The 20,878-nt window shown below is 35.9% G+C and overlaps 4 protein-coding genes across 5 annotated transcripts; 2 read left to right on the top strand and 2 right to left on the bottom strand.

Annotated features, from left to right (window-relative positions):
- Positions 1-58: 58 nt before the first annotated feature.
- LOC116337806 (39S ribosomal protein L40, mitochondrial) lies at positions 59-1,112 on the bottom strand. The gene is made up of 4 exons (XM_031762703.1): positions 961-1,112; positions 646-897; positions 299-572; positions 59-185 (listed from the first exon to the last, which is right to left on the bottom strand). The coding sequence occupies exons 1-4, from the start codon at positions 984-986 to the stop codon at positions 147-149; spliced, it is 591 nt and encodes a 196-aa protein (XP_031618563.1). The 5' UTR covers positions 987-1,112; the 3' UTR covers positions 59-146.
- Positions 1,076-2,774, top strand: LOC116337805 (spindle assembly abnormal protein 6 homolog). The gene is made up of 2 exons (XM_031762702.1): positions 1,076-1,771; positions 1,838-2,774. The coding sequence occupies exons 1-2, from the start codon at positions 1,304-1,306 to the stop codon at positions 2,753-2,755; spliced, it is 1,386 nt and encodes a 461-aa protein (XP_031618562.1). The 5' UTR covers positions 1,076-1,303; the 3' UTR covers positions 2,756-2,774.
- A 229-nt stretch (positions 2,775-3,003) lies between these two features.
- Positions 3,004-5,702, top strand: LOC116337738 (presenilin homolog). Of its 2 annotated transcripts, none has more exons than XM_031762575.1 (9): positions 3,004-3,354; positions 3,442-3,704; positions 3,772-3,981; positions 4,075-4,295; positions 4,367-4,465; positions 4,541-4,696; positions 4,849-5,013; positions 5,085-5,197; positions 5,275-5,702. In XM_031762575.1, the coding sequence occupies exons 1-9, from the start codon at positions 3,214-3,216 to the stop codon at positions 5,428-5,430; spliced, it is 1,524 nt and encodes a 507-aa protein (XP_031618435.1). In that variant the 5' UTR covers positions 3,004-3,213; the 3' UTR covers positions 5,431-5,702. The 2 variants fall into 2 exon arrangements, with proteins under 2 accessions (XP_031618435.1, XP_031618436.1); XM_031762576.1 differs by having other exon boundaries at positions 4,541-4,651.
- Positions 5,703-5,750: 48 nt separating this feature from the next.
- Positions 5,751-20,107, bottom strand: LOC116337737 (ubiquitin carboxyl-terminal hydrolase puf). The gene is made up of 22 exons (XM_031762574.1): positions 19,887-20,107; positions 19,361-19,457; positions 19,064-19,259; positions 17,300-18,968; positions 17,177-17,234; positions 16,445-17,075; positions 15,473-16,338; positions 13,969-15,400; positions 13,476-13,880; positions 12,186-13,338; positions 11,000-12,098; positions 10,789-10,912; positions 10,646-10,691; positions 10,139-10,551; positions 9,873-10,055; positions 9,376-9,775; positions 9,018-9,286; positions 8,748-8,938; positions 7,467-8,579; positions 7,255-7,378; positions 6,975-7,185; positions 5,751-6,885 (listed from the first exon to the last, which is right to left on the bottom strand). The coding sequence occupies exons 1-22, from the start codon at positions 19,927-19,929 to the stop codon at positions 6,230-6,232; spliced, it is 11,379 nt and encodes a 3,792-aa protein (XP_031618434.1). The 5' UTR covers positions 19,930-20,107; the 3' UTR covers positions 5,751-6,229.
- Positions 20,108-20,878: the final 771 nt, after the last annotated feature.

Genomic DNA, 20,878 nt, shown 5'->3' on the forward strand with positions numbered 1-20,878 from the left:
TGTTCAGCAAAAAAGTTATAAATAGTGGTTCTGATGGAAGAAAAGACGTTTTTTTCAGATTTTTTCTATTAATTTATATTTCATAAGTTTTTTTTCGCATTTTCGTGTATGCCCATCTCATCTACATAGAATATCATAAAACCACATCAATCCCACTTTTTGCTAACGTCCTTGTATTCTCCGTCCTGTAAAAAGAGAGCAAAAAAAAAAAAGAGAACACACGCGCACAAAATCAATCAATAAAATGAAATGTAGATTTTTTTATGATAAGCAAAATTCGAATGAAACGATACTCAGCTGGTGAGTCATAATTTTTGATTGGTGGCGTATTTACAGGTCCTTTAAGAGTTACTGGTAGTAGATTTTCATCAGGTTGAATGGCCGCTTGATACAATACCTCCGATTCAAGTCGAAGTTCTTGTAGAGCTTTGTTTTGACTTTCGAAAATTTGCTTGCAAATCTGATTCAATTCAAGGTTTTGCTGCCGCTTGTATCGTGTCCAATCCTTTTGAAGTAGAGCTCTATAATCCCTTTGTTCATCGTTCAATTGGATTGGTGGACGCTTACGAGCACTGCAATAAATCAAATTGAATTTAAGAATTTGAAAATAAAACTACTGAAGACTCAGTGAATGAAGATGATTACATTTGATCCTCAATTTTTACCAGGGCCTTTGGTTTCTCAACCTCTTCGATTGGTTTGAGTTGTCGGCTATTTTTCTGCAGCCGACGAATTGCCTTTTCGATCTTTCTCTTTCTTCGATCAATACGACTCTTGATGATGGCCGGGTCCAAACGTTTCCGCTTTTTCATTGGTTCAGCGTACACAATTGGTGTCATATGGAACTGTTGTTGGGAGCATCTGTGTATAGTTTTGATTGCATTGCTAACACATAACCTAAAGAAAATCATTCAATTATTGTTTGAAATCATAACGAAAAAATGTCAGGAATTCACTTACTTTGAAAATGCGGCAATTATTGACATCTTTTCAATTCGGAAAATATTAAAATAAAACACAAATTTTCCAAACTGTTTTTATATTTATGGTAGATTTTTTTGACTGAGCAAAAATACAGAAATTTGACCACAACCTATAAATATATTTGACATTTCGAATTTTGATTCAGTTTGACATTTCGAATGTGTTTTCATTATTTCAAACATCCAAGCCATATAACAAACAATACGATCGACAAGTTGACGCTAAGCCACCCGAAAAAAAGTGTGTTTACGTTTTTTTTTATAAAATTACCACTGAATTTATTAGTAATTAATTGATTGTAATTTAAAAAATTTATAAAATGGATTACCGATTTTTCATCGATCCAAAAATGAAAGCATCTAAATATTTGGTGTATAAATGTGACAGTTTACCGATTGAATTGCTTTTAACAACGGATAAAATGCATGCCAACACACATGAACACTACAATTTTTGCATTGAAAAACATAAAACAATGAATTTAATTCAAATTCGATTGAGCAGTGTACGTGATAATACGTCCGTTTTTATTTGTACGATTGATAACACAAAATTTGAACATTTTAAAATTGAACAATCGCTTTACGTTACATTTGAATCGTTTGTAAATCACATCACGGAAATGGTTGAAAAGTGTCGTCAAAAGCAAATGAACGTGCTGCTAACAATGATGAATAATGGATTTGAAGCGACCAACGGACAACGATTTCGATTACAATTTTATGAAAAAGGCACATTAAAAAATTTGGAACACATTAGTTTACCCATCGAATCGGCACCATACGAAGTAATTTTATTCCAAATTAATCAAACTTATGCATATTCACAAGAAGAAAATCGAATAATATTGCAGAAAAATAATAATCTACAATTGGAGCTGGCCCAAAAAGATGATCAAATTGATCTATTGAATGGCATTATAAATGGCCTAAAACATAATTTAAATGAACAAGAGAAAGCATTAAAAGACCGATGCAAAGAGCAATTGACTCGATTGGAAATCGAAATTAAAGAGCTCAACGATGCCAAAAACTATCAAACACAAGAGTTTGAGAAGCAAATAAACGCATTTAAGGTACGAAATGAAACATTGATGAAGGGAAACTACACACTCAACGAACAATTACAAATTGAACAAAAGCAAACGGCCAAATTGCGAGGCGATGGTAAAAAAGCCTTAAACACAATAACAAGTCTCAATCAGCAATTGGATCAATTGAATGCCGAACGACTGAATCAACAAAATACAGTACAAAAGTATGATAAAACGATTGCCGATTTGCGTCAGCAAGTGAACGATCTCGAACAAAAAATTATGACACACAAAAAACAAAAGCAAGAATTGCTGGCCGAATTGGAAGCCGAACGGAATATATGCCAAATAAAAAAGGACGGCCTCAAAATGGCCACCGAAGATATCTGTAATGCAAATTCAATAATTCGAAAACAGGCAACCGAAATTGATGTTTTGCGTAAGAAAGTCGAACTACGCACCGAAGTGGCATTGAAACAAGAGCAATTGATACGAGATTCGAGCCGAGGCAAGGAGAATATTGGTAGTATCATGGAAAAAATTGACGAGGCCTTAAAACAAAATTCAGAACAAACTAAAGACACAGAAAATCGCATCAAATCAATACGAGATCGCACCAATTTCATTGAAAGCAAATATCGAGATCGCATCGATGACCTTTACGACAAATTATGCACAATATCACCAAAAACGAATATAAAAACTAATTTAAAGAATGGATTCGATTTTGGCTACTAAATGTTTACTAAATTAATTGTCTCATTTCAATTGTAAATTATTATTATTTCATTTATCAAAGTACAAATAAACTATTTTTGAGCAAAAAAAAATATCATCAAGTGTTCATTTATTTTATTGTTCACATTCAATCAAGTTGACCGTTGTATGTTTGTTTGTTTGTGTGTATTTCGTATTTCGTAAAATCATATTTACGTAAAATGTCCGTCGCTTTTTTGTTACGTATGACATTTGTATTATTTTCCCTATTGTGAGTAAACTAATGACTTATAGACATTTGTAGATTCAGCAACACACAAAAAAAAACCACTACAACTTGATAACTATTCCATTTGAAGGCTGATTCATTTCCCCCATTCAATCGATTGTGACGGGATAGATTTGGTTATCCTGTGCCGAATCTGTGCTAAGTTTAGTTTTGAAAATTACTACGAATTTAGAATTACCAGAATTGTTTGATGGACGCCATAGTTGGAGAATCATATGTGTCAAGAAAAGATCGAAATAATAAGGTTTTAGATGAAGGCGGATCTAGTGATAAGAGTCCTCGCAAAAATCCAAAATCAACTAGTAGGCGTCAGCCGGAAACAACATATGGCGTAAGTGCAACTTTATCGACATTTTTGAAACGAAAAAAAAAATTACAGAGAAAGTGATTATAAATGTTTTTTCTGCACAAATTTTAGGGAATGGATGAAAGACAACCGAATGTTGTTAATGAAAGTGAGGAGGTAGTAATACGCGATGGCCGAAGTGGAAACAGTGGACACAGTGGTGATCGCCATCAAGGTGGTCCAAGCCATCCAGAACCTGTTGACGAAGAAGAAGAAGGCCTTAAATACGGTGCTCAGCATGTGATCAAATTATTTGCACCAGTTTCATTGTGTATGCTGGTCGTTGTAGCCACAATCAATTCGGTTAACTTCTACAATACAAAAGATGTGTATTTGTGAGTGTTTCTTTCCTTTCAAGCAATGAACAATTTTATTTGACGTTCTCATTTTAAATTGTTTTAGGATTTACACACCATTTCATGAACTACATCCGGATACTGGCATGAAAATTCGGGATGCACTATTCAATTCACTGATTTTAATGACGTTCATCGTCATTATGACCATCTTATTGATTTTTTTGTACAAAAAACGTTGCTACAAAATCATTCACGGATGGCTTATGCTTTCTTCCTTTCTATTACTATTCATTTTCAGCTATCTGTATATAGAGTGAGTTCATTTTAATGCCACATGTTTATTCAATTTGAGTTGAGTGACTTTTTATATAATAACATTTCAATGTTTGTTTTGTCATTTAAACAGAGAGCTCCTCAGAGCATATAATATTCCAATGGATTACATTACAGCACTGATGATAATGTGGAACTTTGGAGTCTGTGGAATGATGTCAATTCATTGGCAAGGACCACTCCGGCTACAACAAGCATATTTAATATTTGTAGCTGCATTGATGGCGTTAGTTTTCATAAAATATTTACCTGAAGTAACAACATGGGTTGTTTTGGCTGTGATTTCAATTTGGGGTTCGTTTTTTTCTCTCGACATTTTGCTCAAAGCATAAAATTAATTTATGGGATTTTTTTTCACAATTCAGATTTGATTGCCGTACTATCGCCAAAGGGTCCACTTCGTGTGCTCGTTGAAACAGCACAAGAACGTAATGAACAAATTTTTCCAGCATTAATTTATTCCTGTAAGTATGACTATAGTCAAATGAGCGCATTATTGGTGTATTGACGGTGATTTTAATTGACTTTTATTTTATTAGCAACGGTTGCTTATTCGATTATGACCACAACTGAATCAACGGATGCTGAAACTGGTGAAAGAAACGAGAGCAGAAGACGTCAATCGGAACGTACAGCTTCATCTGCAGAAGGTACGGATTTTCAAATGGTCACGTTTAAAGAGAATGGAACGAGTAGTAAGCAAATTCACCAAAAAACACATTTATTTCAAAAGATCATATTCAAAAATATTAGGCACTCAGTCTCGCTTGGGATTCGTAGAGAAGGGAAAGACTATTGTCAATATTTAAAAAAAAAATGCTCATCTCATTTGATTTGACTATTTTAGATGCTGGATTCTCCCAAGAATGGACATCAACCAGTGAAGAACGTTCACGACAACGTCAAGTTGAAGTTCAAGCCAATATTGCAAGCAATCCAAATCGTCCGACTGAATATCGTACGGTTGCAGCGCCACAAGCACAACCACATCCAGAATTGGAGGCCGAAGAACGTATGTCTACTTGCGGCAAACATTTAAGAGAATTTTTTTTGAATTATATTTAAAATGGATTTTCATTGCAGGTGGCATTAAGCTTGGATTGGGCGATTTTATCTTCTATTCGGTTCTTGTTGGCAAAGCATCAAGTTATGGTGATTGGAATACAACTATTGCATGTTTCGTTGCAATTTTGATTGTAAGTATAGTTTGAAGTCCATTATTTGAACGAGAGAGCAACAATAATTTCTCTGTAATATCCATTTTTCTTCTTAGGGTTTATGCCTGACACTGTTATTGCTTGCTATTTGTCGTAAGGCGCTACCAGCTTTACCGATATCAATATTTTTCGGATTATTGTTCTGTTTCGCCACAAGTGCATTGGTTAAACCATTTACCGATCATCTTTCTGCCGAACAAGCATTCATTTAACATTTGGATCTATAAATCATACATTTTCTAAAAAAAAAAACAATTAAAATTAAGCGAGTATATCTGAACTAATTTAGGCCCACTAATATTATTAATATTTGAAGACAAAAAAATATAAAAAACCCGTCAATTTAAATTATCATTCGTGAAAAAACAGGAGAGAAAGAATTGGTCAACGTTATTTAAAAAAAAAGAACTATTTAACCTTCATTATTATTACCACCAAAATTATGACTACAGTATTTGCAAAAGAGAAAATAGATAAAGAGAGAGAATGCGCACGTCTTATTTTATTTAAAATTCGAAAGAATAAACATTTATTCAAGTTATAATTTTATTCGCAGTAATCAATTCAAAAGAAAATATAATTTGCATTTTCAAAGAAAAAAATAAATAATATCGATAGATATACTTTTGACAATAATCAACATTTTGTGTTTTTTTAAAAAGAGAAACAATGAACAAAGTTTTTATTCTTATGTTTATGTTTTTTTTTACCATTTCCGTTTATCGCTTACTTTGTGTGTTATGTTTTGTTGTTGTTTTTTGTCTTATTTATCGGCCTCCGTCCATTTTTTCTATTCTTTTCCTTTTAAATCAAGATTCAATAGTTCAGTTATATTTCTGTTTGTTTGGTTTTCATTGTGTTGTATTTTTTTCAAGCGGAAAAAAGTTTTGTTTGCTTTTTTTTCATATTTCAATTTTTGTATCCATCCTACATTGAAAATCGTATTTTGTGTATTTATTTTATGTATTCCTTAGATATGGACAATATTTTGCGGCAGAAGAAGGTGGTGTGCTATTGTGATGGGCCAGGACCTGGTTCAGTTCCGATGTCATCGTCAGCAATTGAGCTTGCCGTTGATGATATTTTGTGACTAGTTGATGTAATGTTATCGCTAGTGTTACTTGTGTCGCTGATGGTGCAATTATTTTTCGGTAGTGTTGTATTATATCGACTTGAACCAGATTCAGATTCGGCAGTCTCAATTTCCAATTCTTCCAAATGCTGAAAAATATCCATCAAATGATAATCAATTTTTCGCAATATTTTACGTTCTTCGAGACTTTGCTCATGTTCGGTGGAAGTGTTTATTGCCAATGCATGCGAGTCGGGCGATGATCCAGTTGATACCGACGATGAATTTGATAAGCTCGTTGGCGATGTGGATAGATTTGGTTTTGACCGTTGTTGCTGTTCGATGACCATCTTTTTACCATTCATTTCATCATCTTGCGGTTGATCATCGGTGTTTTCGGTGCTTTCGGATTTTAACGATGTGTCTTTTTCATCAGATAAGGGTGTTGATGTTGTTAATGATGTGGACGCTGTTGTTTGATCATCACTTTTGCTCTCGTTTGTTTTGTTTGCCGACGATTGTGTTTCATAGAAATCACTGTCCGACGATGATGATTTTCGTTGCTTTTTCATTGGTGGCGGAGTGGAATCTTCATCTGTGTGTACAAAGATAACATAGATTGATTTATTTTGATATTGTTTGATAAAAAATATAAATTGAAATAAATAATGTCTCTTTGCATACCGTCTAAAGGCGATAGTTTATCTTTGAAACGTGAATAAAATGCTTGTAAGCATCGTTTCATTTCACGTAATGTGAATGAAGGTATCCGAACTCCTTTTTGAGTAATTACACATAGTGCAAGCAAATCACCGCAAATCTCTTCATAATTTTCCTTTGTAAGTAACGTTTGGCATATGGACTCAATCAAGCGATCGATATGTAGAAGAGAAACCTGCAAGTTAGATTAATCATAAGTCACTCGGGTTAAGTTTTTTTTTTCGTTTCAAATCCAGCTATTTACCTTTGGGAAGTACATTTCAATGAATGTCAATATGACTGGATCATTGAGTGAAACACGTTTTTCACGTAAAATTGCGTACATGTAATCGATGAGATTTGAATTCGATATTAGTAATTCGACCCATCTGTAACCATAAATTGTTATTATTGAATAAATGTTGTAGAAAAATATTTTAAAATTTTTGAATAAAAAAAACTCAAATCACAACGTACTTGTGTGTAGTTTTATTGTTGTAAATGCCAACCCAAAATCTCGGAAACAGGTTAAAATGCATGGTGGCTCCCTCGATACCAGCCAAACAATGAAGATTAACCAATGATTCATTAAGTGTGTTCATATTGACAGCCATTCGCATCATAACATCCAAGAAATCGTGATACGGTCGATAGAATGCGTCCAATCCACAATCAAATTCTTTGTCAATGCCACGTTGTATGATTTGCGATTGAGGTATGCTCATTTGAACCATTGAACTCATTGAACGCGGTGGTCGTGGATGATTTTTAACTATGTTATTGTATTGTGCTTTGACACTGCTACGACGTGGAAAATATGGTCCAATCGGTCCGATAATATTTGGTGAGTCTTGTGCTTGCATATGACATGTCAATAGTAATGGACACAAAATGACAACCACCTCGAGATTCGGATTTCGTACCAATTCGGTGAGAACGTCCAAAGCCAAACTACGCATTTGTGGTGGATTGTGTGTATTAAGTAATGTGGCCAAACGTCGTACAGCGTCCGGTAAATGTTTGAGCGCACTTTGTGGCGGTCGTTTTTTCTGTTCGCGTGCATTTATTCGCAATGCTTTTACAAGCAATGCCAATTCGGTTAACAATTCCTGCAAATCGCCCGACACATGACATGCCGTTGCTTCATGATACATGGAATGTAAGGTTATCAATGCTTCAAAACACATTGCAATGCCACCATTATAAACAACAAACAATCGATCATCATCGTTATCCACCAAAATTCGTAATGCTGCTATCAATGTTCCCCATGAGACGCGAGCATCGATACCCGTTAAGTATGCAGACAATGTTGTTCTACGGAATGTCGCAATTTCACGTTGTTCAGCTTCAGTATCGTCTGGATGGCGAGCCGCAAATAGATTCATCAATGAAAAAAGCTCATCAACGGCCATTGCATATTGCGTTGGATGCGGTGTTATATTTTTGAATGCCCATTGTAAATTTTGATGGGCGGCCAATTGTCGTGTCAACGATCTACTTTGTTGACAACACAAACGCAACAAACCATAATATGCAGGTAACATAGCACGATTATAGGCTACAATATCGACATCATCATGATCAGCTCTGAAATGATAAAATTCATAAAAATTACAATTAAAATTTCAATATGATTTGATTGGAGCCAAAAGAAAAATAAATAAATAAATAATGGTCAATGGTTGCGTTGAAATGACATTCGATGTCATTAACCAGTTTTTCAACCTGTGTTCAATTGAATGATGCTTTACTTACAAAATATAATTAAATGCAATATTTCGGGTTATCTCGGGGCAATTTGCGACGGCTTGTGCATTTTCGGGGCAATCATTTGTTGCATGATACCAAAATGCAAGAAGAGCTTGTTTATTATGGTGAGCAGGAACACTTGGCTCTGACAAACGTGGATGAAATAGATCCCATAGAGTTCGAATGTATGGTGTTAACTAAAGTAGAAAAAACGAAAATAAAAACGATCATCACTTTACTGTTACTAACTATGCGTTCGTTATTTTTAGAGCTTACCATAAGTTTTTCGGTTTTTGATACCATACAATAGGTCATTAGGCCAAAATAGGCTGACAATTTACTTGGTCCATGCACCAATATATCGGTATAAACTCTGGCTGGTCGCAGTAAGCGGAGCAATAAATTCAAAATGGTATGCAATATTAGCGTAGCCTCGTCACTGAGATCACGATGAGATGTATGCACTTGTAATTTTAATGAAGCGGCACGATAGTTTGTGCGGAAGGATTGTGATGAAACCAACGACACCAGAAGATAAGCGGCAGCTGAAAAACGAAATTGATTTTTTCATATATATATTTTTTTAATTTGCTTAACAATCGTTTTAAACGTAAAATAAACGTGTCTTTCGTACCATTTCGCACTTTGGCATTATTATGGGCTAGAAGGAACTGTTCAACCCAGCTTTCGGCTGATTGTAAAATCCATGCATGTGCGATTTTATTTCTTGGTGCTTGTACGGCTAACCAATCGAGCGCTGATTGTGGACAAAATTCAGCAGCATCCCAAACTCGTGACAAAACCAATTGAGAAAAACATGGCAAACCCGATGGTCCGCCCGACGATTCCGTTAACAATGTTAGCAATTTGAAAAATGGACCGCACAATTCAATGTGCCGTGTAACCGATGTAAATAGCATTGAAATTATTTGACTTGCCAAACGTTCGTCCCATCGACACAAAGCATGTATCAAATGTCGTGTTTGATGTGGATTTATGTTATCCTTAATTTGTTGGTATAAAAACGGAAATCCCTGCACATTTCAAGAGAGAATAAAACGACGATTAATTTTAATGTGTGCACAACTGCACATTGATGTGATAGACTGTTTTTGGTTTAAAATTGTTTACCTTGCCGCCAGCAATCGCATTATAATCCCTTGGAGACAATTGAAGCCGAAGATCTGGTCCCCTTGAACGTTCCACCAATGTTGCCACTAAAGCTATCATTTTATCGAGTGACGCTGGTCTTGTTTTATCAATCGATAATGTTTCATCCGATGAATTATCGTCATTATCAGAACCAACATCAATCTATAAAGAAAAAAGGCAACAACAAAAAAAATGTTACAAATATTTGTCTTCAATGAAGTCCAATCGAAATGCAAAAAACTTACGCAATCTTGTGTTTTATGACCCAAATAAAAGTCGGCCACACTGCGTATCACATTGATTTTGAGCAAAAATAATGTTTCCTCTTCACCCATACGTGAGAATTCATAAAGCAAACCAAAAAATTCAGACAAATGACGTAAATGAGCTTTTGCACCATGTTCCATGATTGTTATTAACGATTTTACAAATCGCGTAACACACGATGCATCGCCAACAATTTCACGACCTTCGGCATCCGTTTCCGATTTCAAATACAAATTACAGTGGGATTGACGCAATCGTTGTATTACATGAATGACTAAACGCTGAAACATTTGTCGCACCATTTGATTTGGACATTTGATGAGAATTTGCACCGGCCACCAAAATTCCGTTGACATATGCGTTAAAAACCATTCACAAGCTTCCTGATTACCTAAGGGAAGAATCACAAAAGAAAAGAATAAAATTTAAAATAATCGATAAGTAATCGGAAAATAATCGAAAATGTTTAATATTATAATGATTACCATTGAATTGCTTCGTTAACAATTCGACCCATAGAACCATGGTCGGCTATTGGCAAAGCACCAAAAATAAAAAAATAAAATAATAATCGTTAAAATCAACGATGACCAGATATTCGACATTATTTTTTTCTTTCAATTTATACCTTTTCCTTAGCATGAATAAAAGTCTCAATAAAAAACGATACTGATAATTGAGCCGCTATACATGTAACATCAGTTTTGTGCAATAATGACTGTGGAATACTTCCGCATATTTGCCACATAAAACTATTGAAATAAAAATAACACGTGCATTGTTGAATTTATGAGTTCGTAGTAATGTGAGAGAAGTTACACTTAAGAAATATTGCTTACTTGAAATACGTATGTTCGAAAATATTTCGATCCTGCAGAAAGTAGCGATTGTCTTCCCAAATCCATTCTTCGAGTTCTTTGTTCAGCAAATGTCTGAATGGTGTTGTTATCGGTGTTGTGGTCGTCGTAGTCGTCGTCTTTTTCGTTGAGCTTGTTGACGCAGCAAATGCTATTGTTTTGTTATTAGCATCGATTGTTTTATCCGCATTTTCATTGCAATCACTACCACTCTTAGTATCTATATCACATTTATTATGCTCTACCGCTAAATCCTCTGTTATTGAATCAGTGGCTGGTGGTGATGGTGGTGGATTTATTGTGGATGTTGGTTCGTCGATTTTTTCGTCTAAGCTTGTCGATATCACCGAATTCTCGAATGTTTCGTTCATTTTATTAAAATCACCGTGTGTTTTGTTCATCGATGGTGGAGTGGTAGCTGTTGTTGGTTGCACCGGCGTTGTTGTTGAACAACATGCTTGTTCGTATGAATCATCAATTTTAACATTCTCATCAAACGAACCATGATCTGAATGTGCTTCATTTGACGATTGATGTGATGGTACACGCTCATAGAATAGCATATAGGCCGAATTGGTTTTTTCAAAACTGAAATCTAAATATTTTTCCGTTACTGTGTCATATGTTTTGCTCGTCATTTCACCGCCAAAGCATTCGGCTTCGATTTGAGATGGATCGAATTGTTTTACTTCAGCATCATTGAACAAAAACCAACGATCCGGACCATGTGGATGTGGACCATTGCGTTCTTTAATAAAACTATAGTAATGACCACCATCGGCATTGCCAGTGTGGACAGTCACACCAATCAAACTGTATTCGTATTGGTCGTTTAAACCATCATCCAAACATAAAACCGAAGCATTGGCACCAGCACCATCCACTTCCATTTTCTCCATATCTTGTTGTTCATTTGTGCATTTCTCGTCATTTCGTTTAGTCGATTCGGTTTGATCAGTTTTTGATTCCTGATATTGTTGTGGCAACAATGACTTTTCCACATAACCGGACATATCCAATTTCATTGGAAATGAAAAATGTGTATTTACCTTCTCTTTTTGCATTGTCAACATATTAAAAGCTGAAATAGAGAGAGAGAGAGAAAAACGAACAAAATTAATTTTATGACAATACGTGAATAAATTCATCTTGTAACAACAACACTTACTATAACGCATTGTATTGAAACACAATATTTCGGGTAATTTCTTGAAGCAAGCTCTTTTTTCGGCACGAACCTTTCGTCCACATTGATCACATGTATACATATTGTCACCTTCCAATGTATCTTTAACCGTTACTTCGGCCAATGATTCATGTAAATCGCGCATTTGCGCCACTTGACAACGAACCGTATAAAATTCTTCTTGTGTTCGACTCACATGACCGCAATCAAGTGAAACTACATTATTACTCAATGTACCACAAAACAATCGTTTGATTAGCGTTTTCAATTCGGGTGTCATTTCTTCCAATTTGGATACCATATCGATGAAAAATTCGGCCATATCTTTTTGTTCGCCCGTATTCAATGGTTGATGATCCATTTGATAGACGCGACAAAATGAACGTGGATTATACGATTTTCGTTCTGATTCCATAAGATAGGCAAACATTCGTTGTAATTCTTGAAGTGTTGTTGCATGTTTGAGTGACTGTTTTGGATCAACGGTAAGTATGGCCTCTCGTGCTTGTGGCATCATAAATAAATGTTGAATGCACGATGCCATATAGCATGTAGCACCGAGATTCGTTAAACCAATATAACCGCATTCAGAGCGGCCGTCATCACGTGGCCAATAATCCCATGGATATGGTGAATGTGGCCCGGGTTGATGTTGCTTCAGTAATTTGCTATGCAAAATTTTAAAGTTGTTTGGTGCATTTCGGCACAATTCGGCTAACAAATCATAAGCAGCAGCTCGTGATGATTGTGTTTTGCATTTTGGTTTTTGCCGATTTTGCGGCGATGGCAAATCAAAGAGGCAATCAAACACTTGTGTTATGAATATTTCAGCGTCGGAACTAAACTTAAACGGTGGATCATATTTGATTAAATTCGTCATTAAATTCAATAATCCAACTAAACCATCGTCTTGACCACTGAAACGTGTTTCGATGATTTTTCGATTAATAATGCTGTTCGACACTTGACGGCACAGCGCTTCAATGTCAATAATCGCTGATGATGGTTCATCTAAACTTTCTGGTGTTAAAGTATCAACTAAGCGACACAACAGCCAAAAATAATCACGGCATGCTGGACCATATGGATCCTTCCCATCATCGGCAATCAAATGTGGATTCACTGTTTGCGATACCTAAGGGGAGAATCACAAAAGAAAAGAATAAAATTTAAAATAATCGATAAGTAATCGGAAACTAATCGAAAAATAATCGTAAAACAATCAATAATAATTAATAAGTAATTTTTAAGTGATTTGCCCCTTTGCGATACCATTTTCTCGGCAACCGGTAAAAAGCTGATCAAACGCGATAGTACTGGTCCCATCAGTGAATCGTATGCAGCCGAATTTCCCAAGCAAATTCGATACAATGCAGCGCATGCTTCTCGTCGTACCGCTGGCTCTGGATCGTCAAGAATAAAACGTTGTAACCATGCACAAATATCGGGCTCAACCCATAAATATTCACGTGCTTGTGCTGATGAATGCACCAAACAAACGAGCAAATTCATTGCGTAATGTATAACCTGGGCTCGGCCCCAAAAACCAGTTTTGAATTGATGTGGATTCGGTGGTCGACTCGCATCACTTAAAATCGATGCCAATCGATGCAATGTCGCTTTCGCTGACATCAATTGCATCATACAATCCTTTATAGCTGGTACGGTTAGTAAATTCTACACCCAGGGAATATGAAAACATCAAATTAAAACCAAATAAATGCATACATATTTTTTTTTTCACAGTCAATAAAAAAGGACTTACATTTTCTGGTCTCAGCTCTTCTACACCTAAAAGGCACAGCGTTCGTAATAAGCTTGCCAAACAATCTGTCCGCCATTCATTTTCCGTACTATGATCACTTTGTAAAACACCTGATAGAAAAATATCAAATAAATGTCGAAGGCCGCCGTTTGCAATAAAACCGTTAAACCATTGATGTGTGGTCGCAACTGTACTTCGATTTACTTCATTGGCAGATGGTGCCGCTATTGGTGGTGTTGTTGTTGCCGTTGTTGATGATGATGTTTGTAAAGATGTTGCCATTTCCATCGATCGATCAATTTCAATGCTTTCGATTTCTTTGCTTTTGATTAGTTCGTCTTTTTGTGGCTCCGGTTTACGGCAATTCACTTGTGGATCCACATTTTCATTGCCTTCGGCAGTTTTATTTGTGATTAGCACCGAATCTGCATTCTTATTACTCTTTTGTGAGGTCTGTTTCGATTTGCATTTTACTTGTAAACCTCTTGCATTGGCTTCGTTGGTGGAACAACAACCAGTGTTTTTTGATTTCACCAAACTCTCAACAATGTGCAATGAATACATGAATTTTTGCAAATTTTTTGGATCTAAATGTTTTTGTATTTGTTCACGAACCTCACATGATTCTGCCATTTGGCTGGATTTTACAACGCCCACATTTTCATGTTGTAAACTATGTTCGTTATTCAAAAGTGTGTCCCCAAGACGCTTAAAATTCTCCAAAATATCTGGATTGGTTGGCAATAGCGCAAGTATATCCCAAACGCGTCGTGACAACAATTGTGCCTTCGTATATGGAAGCATTGAACCATTCTTACCAAGAATACGCATATCACCCAATTTTTGCATCAAATTAAAAAGCTCTTCAAAATAATCCGGTTGCAGCAGCAGCACAGTTGGCAAGCACTCCTTTGGCGGAGCCGCCTGCAATGATGGATGATCGAATGTTTCGCGACGTCTGCTACCACCTCGACCGCCCAATGAAACATAAACCATTTGATTGTCTTTGAAACCAACATCGGCAATTGTTCGTTCATCGTAATCAGATGTGATCTCTTGACCTTGTGTTATTATTCTCAATGGTCCTTCGCTTAATAAAAATCCTAGTACCGGTGCAGCAACACCAGATGATTTGGCGCCACCTTGCAATGCTTCCCACCATTTTGCAATTTCAGCTTTTAGATCGGCCACCAAGTCAGTGGTATGCATGTGCAATACCGATTTATCGGGTAGACCACCTGGCTGTAGAATTATTCGAATTGATGGGCCAATTGCATCGTTTCGTAGTGCACTATGTGTACCAAAACCCTTTCCTTCTAACGCCCAACGTCGCAAATGATATGCATATCGTCGACGAAACGTGTCCAAATGTGTATTCAATAACATCAAAGCTCGTTGCACACACATCAAAGCCTTCTCTTGGCATCGATTACTGCACATGAAAATTGGAGACCAAAATTAGTTTTATTTTTTCTATTGATCGAAATTATTTTAAAAAATTTACCTATTTAAATCTTCGGAAGCTTGTTTTAAATGGTTCATACAATGGGCGACAAACTCTTTCTCCATTTTCAATTGTTGGCCCATGTAATAGGAGTTGATGTATTGAATGGCCGCTAGAGATACATCTGTATTTGTTGCTCGTAGTGCAATTTTCCATAAATGACCCATTCCAACGGCGTCCAGCGATAAGTCTGACGGTGTTGCATCATAATGAGCGGCGACACGTGCCAAACTGCACAGCGTTTGAATCAGACCTAAGCCAACCATTGATATATCTTCGGGTCTTAATTCGGGCAATTTTTTCAAATAGAGATGTTGGAGCGCCTCAATTCCGAGGGCATGTTGTTCGGAATTTTTCGCTTGTCCTTGCAACCAGGCAAATAAACAATCAGAACATTCACAATCGTTTGCCAACCATGACCATAGCTGATCAACTTGATCCAAACTCAGGCGGAAATTTTCTGGCGAACCAATTGTGCTGAATATTGATGTGAGAAAATCTAAACGAACTTGCACCTGCGTCATATGCGAATACATTGTTTGGCCATTTTGATTTAAAGGCAACACATTTTGTGGAGTTTTTACTAGATTTGCGTACACTTTCAAATTATTGAAGAAATGATACATCATTTTATGATTTCGTTCTGCCCACATTGTCACTTGATGCGTATCAATGGCGCGAAATTGTTGAAACGATGCCAATAAATTGGGCAAAAGTCTCAAACTCACCACAACACTACGATTTGCTGCTAAATTTTGCAAACAACTTTCAATGAATTTTGTACGAATATTTTTCTCTGTATTGAAGCACAATAGAGCTCGAAGAGCCTTTTCGGTTTCAATGGCCATAGATTCGCCGAGTTGACCCTGTTAATATGTCATAACAATATAAGTATTAACACTCGAATTTTTTATTTTCGAAAATAATTCACCCGACAAAAAATAATTTAAATAAAACTTAATTCAAACTTACGATTTTGTCATCCATAAGCAAATCCCATAAGAGAATATTGCATGGTTGTGATACTTCATTGGCAGTCATTAGATTTGTTCGAACATTTTCGGTTGTAGTTCTCGATGAATTTCTCGATGATTTGGCAGTCAATGCATTGTTCAACACATTTTGTGTCATATTTCGTGATGATGCGGCAAATGCAGCCAGACAATGTGTACTTGCCGCTAATTGTGCGAGCTCTTCTTCGCACGGTGAATCATCATCATCAAAATCGGCCATATTTTTACCGGATTTTTGACTTAACGGCGATGAATAACTACCATCATTTTCACCTCCACTTAACATACCAATCAAATGATTATTGGCCATCGTGTTAATGAATGGCGCTTTTGCATGCAAATGACCCAGCATCGCTGATTGGATCTGTGATTCACTACAGTCATCACTGTCATTTATATCAACCGCTTCGTCAGTGTCACCATCTGAAATTGCTTCGATTCCTTGCAGCTGAGATTTTGCCGAAATGACGGCACGCATCTTACGACGTTTACGAATTTTTTTACGAGCATGAGCATCTGGTTCGCCAATTCCATCTTCACTACTACTTGCATTTAGGGGTGCTACTAATCTACGATTTATACGGCTTATACTTTAAAAGACCCAAAAATAAAAAAATTTCAATTATTTTCAATTCAGAGAGAAAGGGAATTTAGGAATGATTTATATATATTTAAATATTATATAACTTACGCCGCATCAAAGTTTTCAGCCTCATTTTCATCAGTGATGTCTTCGATTTTACTACTGTCTGTAAATGGAAAAATAAAAAATTAATTAATTGTGTTTAAAAATAAATAGATATGAATGCCATACCATCAGTAGTTTCTTCGCAGCAGTTTTTATGTCTTGGTTGTTTGCATGGTGTGGGTCCGGAGTCAGAGCCAACTTCAATATCAATCGCACTTTTATGGCCATCTGAACTATCATCGTCTGGATGCTCTTCATCGCTATTGCTGCCATCGATGCTAACGCTATTTTCTGAACTAGAGCCAACATTTGCCGCAAGCAATGCAGCCGAACTGGGCATATCGACAATTTGTTGACGCGATCCATCACGCAACCAAATCATTTTGATCAACGTTGATGCGGTGAATATGCTTTGTTCGGTATGTTCTTTTGGATCCAAGTGGCACAGCAATGAATACATGTGAAGCGCTGGTTGTAGTGATAAATTTTTAACTAGTGGTGGCAACACATCGTAAATAGCTTTTGAGCAATGTTTTAGTTGAGCCGCTTGCCAAATCAAATTCAAATGCTCTTCGGTGATTTGATTTTCAACCGCTAAAAAACGTAACACAATTGGTGATTGTTTGATCACTTCAACATGCAAATTTGGACCGAACAAATGGTTTATGATTTTATTTTCGATGAGCCAATCGGATAATTTCTGACCGACAATTTCAACTTCAGCTACCGTTTCCGATGTACAAATATCGTTGAATAAATTAATATGTGCGTTGATTTGTGCCATACCAGCCAAACGCATTGTAAGCGTTGTCGATGTAAAGTATTTGAATGCCAATGCCAGACCATCGGTGTCGAATGTGATTTGTGTGTCCAATGGATCTTTGATAGCGGTCCACATGAAGTCAGCCATTGATTTCGTAGCTGGTGATCGTAAGTCTTGATCGGCCAATTTGCACATGTACTGCAAGATTTTTGAACGAATCGGTACAAATAACGTAACGATACTACGATAATTTAGCCACAATTTTAAATTTGACACAACGGCTGTTATTGCGTGCGCTGTCGATACGGGCAAGTGTGGCACATCAAAGCAATCACTCAAATGATTGAAACCATGTGCTGTACAGAATAGTGTTACATTTCGCAATAAATAAATGGGCATTTCGTTTTCATGTAAATCGCAATAAATGCTCAAATTTTGTGCATCTTGTGGTGAAATTTCGTCTAAACGTTGCACAGCATGTTTGTACGCAATGTACAGCGGAAAATTTAATAGAAATGCTTTGGCAAGCAATATCAGCAGTCTTTCAAATTCGGGCAATGTCCATGTTTCATTGATTTTTGCTAAAATCGATGAAGTACTATTGCTACTGTTACTGCTACTGCTACTGCTGCTGTTTGTGTTTGTTTCATTTTTGTCTGTGTTTTGACTGTCAGCCTTTTTTGCTGTATCACTGCCGCTTGGTTCTTCGTCGTCTGTTGCATTTGTCGATGATTTTTTAGCTGTGCTACTATCAGCAGCATTTTTGGTGTCATGGTCGCCGTTGTCGTCTTTTTTATCGTTGTCTGTTGTATTCACCGTAAAATTAGCATCATCGTTACTCGCCGCCACCGGAGCATCCGCATTCGATTTAACCAATTCATTGTTAGTAGCTCCGCCGCTATCGCCACTATCGCCACTATTAACTTTCACATGCTTATCACACGATACAGCCTCATTTTGAGTTTTATCCAATTCAGGTCTGAAATTCAATAAGATTGGCTTCAAGTGTGGCGGTGTCTCAAGCAAAGGAGGCTATCAATGAAAATACACACACACAAAACACCGTTATACATATGACATTCGCAATTTTTCATGGTAATTATTGTTGTTGTCTTCGAAAAACTTACCCTGACTGACTTTGCTGATAGAGCATTTTGATTTTGTGACGTTGATGGCGACGGATGTGATGATATCCTATTATTATGATCTACAACTAGTTTTTCGATATTTTTCAGTTGAACTATTGACAAACAGATCATCGATTGTACAACCAACTGAAATCGTTCAAAATTTTTGATATCGCGATAACAGCACATGCATTGTCTGTAATTAAAAAAACATTTTTCAAAACCATTATGTTATCATTTGCATGTAAATGAAGAAACACAACAAAAAAAATCTTCTTTATTGAACAACATATTTACCGTTGTTGCCAGGTTTGTATGTATCCGAAAATAATTTCAACTTCATGTTTGCTGAGATTTGGCTGCTTCGGTCCAATGCAACTTACTCTCGATTCGTCTAAAAAATGTTTAAATAATTCACAAAAATTCATCGTAATTATTTTGTACAAGCAGAATTGAACGGCACCATAAAATTGACAACAATGCAATCGAGCGACAGATTGATTTAAAAAAAAATCGGAACTTTCGAAAAAAAAAACGAACGAAATCGCAATTCAAATGAACATTTTTATGTCGATTCCAGGAATGGTTTATTTAAGGCAATTTTTAAATCATAACAATTGGTTTGACACTGGTTACAATTTCATTTACACTATGGTCAAACACATCTCATTAACATTGTTGTTGGTTTTCAACAATTTTTCGTTGATGTCAAAAATATTGCGAAATTCGATCGTGTCACAAAATAAAAATTATCACTTGACTATCGGTCAATATTCCATGGATGCATTCAATTTCGTTGATAAATTCATAAAACTTTACTCACAAGAAACGAGGAGGCTTAGAAATTCCACACAAACGTCACACATTTTATGGACTGCGATTGTTTATGCATTAGTGCCATATATATTTTTATTATATTTTTTCTCTTTCGAACAGGATAATACAACGATTTGGAAAAATGTACAAATGATTTTAATGAAAAATTTCAATTGTTCAATGTTGTCGCAAATGCAATTAACTTAAAACAAATGCTATTCAAATCGACAAACGATTCGAAATCTCTTATAAAAAAAATAAAATAGAAAACAGTATCAAATGGAAAATGTTTCTCACAAAGACAGTTGTCACTTTGTATTATTAAATATAAATCATGTAGTTAAAATTCAATATGGCTGAAAAGTATAAAGCAAGTATAAAGGGAAAAATACAACGCATACATTCACATTGCAACAACATTCACTTCACGCGATGCACTTTCACGATGAGAGAGTTTTAGCACACAGTTGATAGTACAGAGATTTTGTATAAGTAAACGATATTCCAACTACGGTACATTTCGTTGGTATGGTGTGATTGTGTGCGTGCGATTGTGTTGTCGTCGTTTCTTTTTCGCATGTTAATTTTTCATTTCATTTTTATGCGTATTTACATTTTGTGTTTGCACAACTAGCGCCATTCATTTTTCGAAATTCCGTTCGGTAAACGTCTGAATCGAAAATACGTTTTAAATACGAAAATCAAAATCACATCGGATTCTTCATTCAATTAAATAAAAATTAAAGCGAGAAAAATATTATTTTATTTTTATTTTGTAATTAAATCAAAATAGCATTCCACATCAGAAGCAATTTAAAACGTCATTTTTAATTTTACTATCACAGTGCACCCCGAAATAAGTGTCATTGAATGACACTCAAATAATGCCGAAGAATGAAGACAGTGAACAAAGCTAATATGTTCGCAGATATTTTTTCAACATTTTCAATTTCTCATTTTTTCAACGTGTACTAATTTCATTTTCATTGCTTTGTATAC

This window comes from Contarinia nasturtii, unplaced genomic scaffold (assembly GCF_009176525.2).
Source record: "Contarinia nasturtii isolate CC-2019 unplaced genomic scaffold, AAFC_CNas_1.1 Cnas_scaffold_285, whole genome shotgun sequence".
NCBI lineage: Eukaryota > Metazoa > Arthropoda > Insecta > Diptera > Cecidomyiidae > Contarinia > Contarinia nasturtii.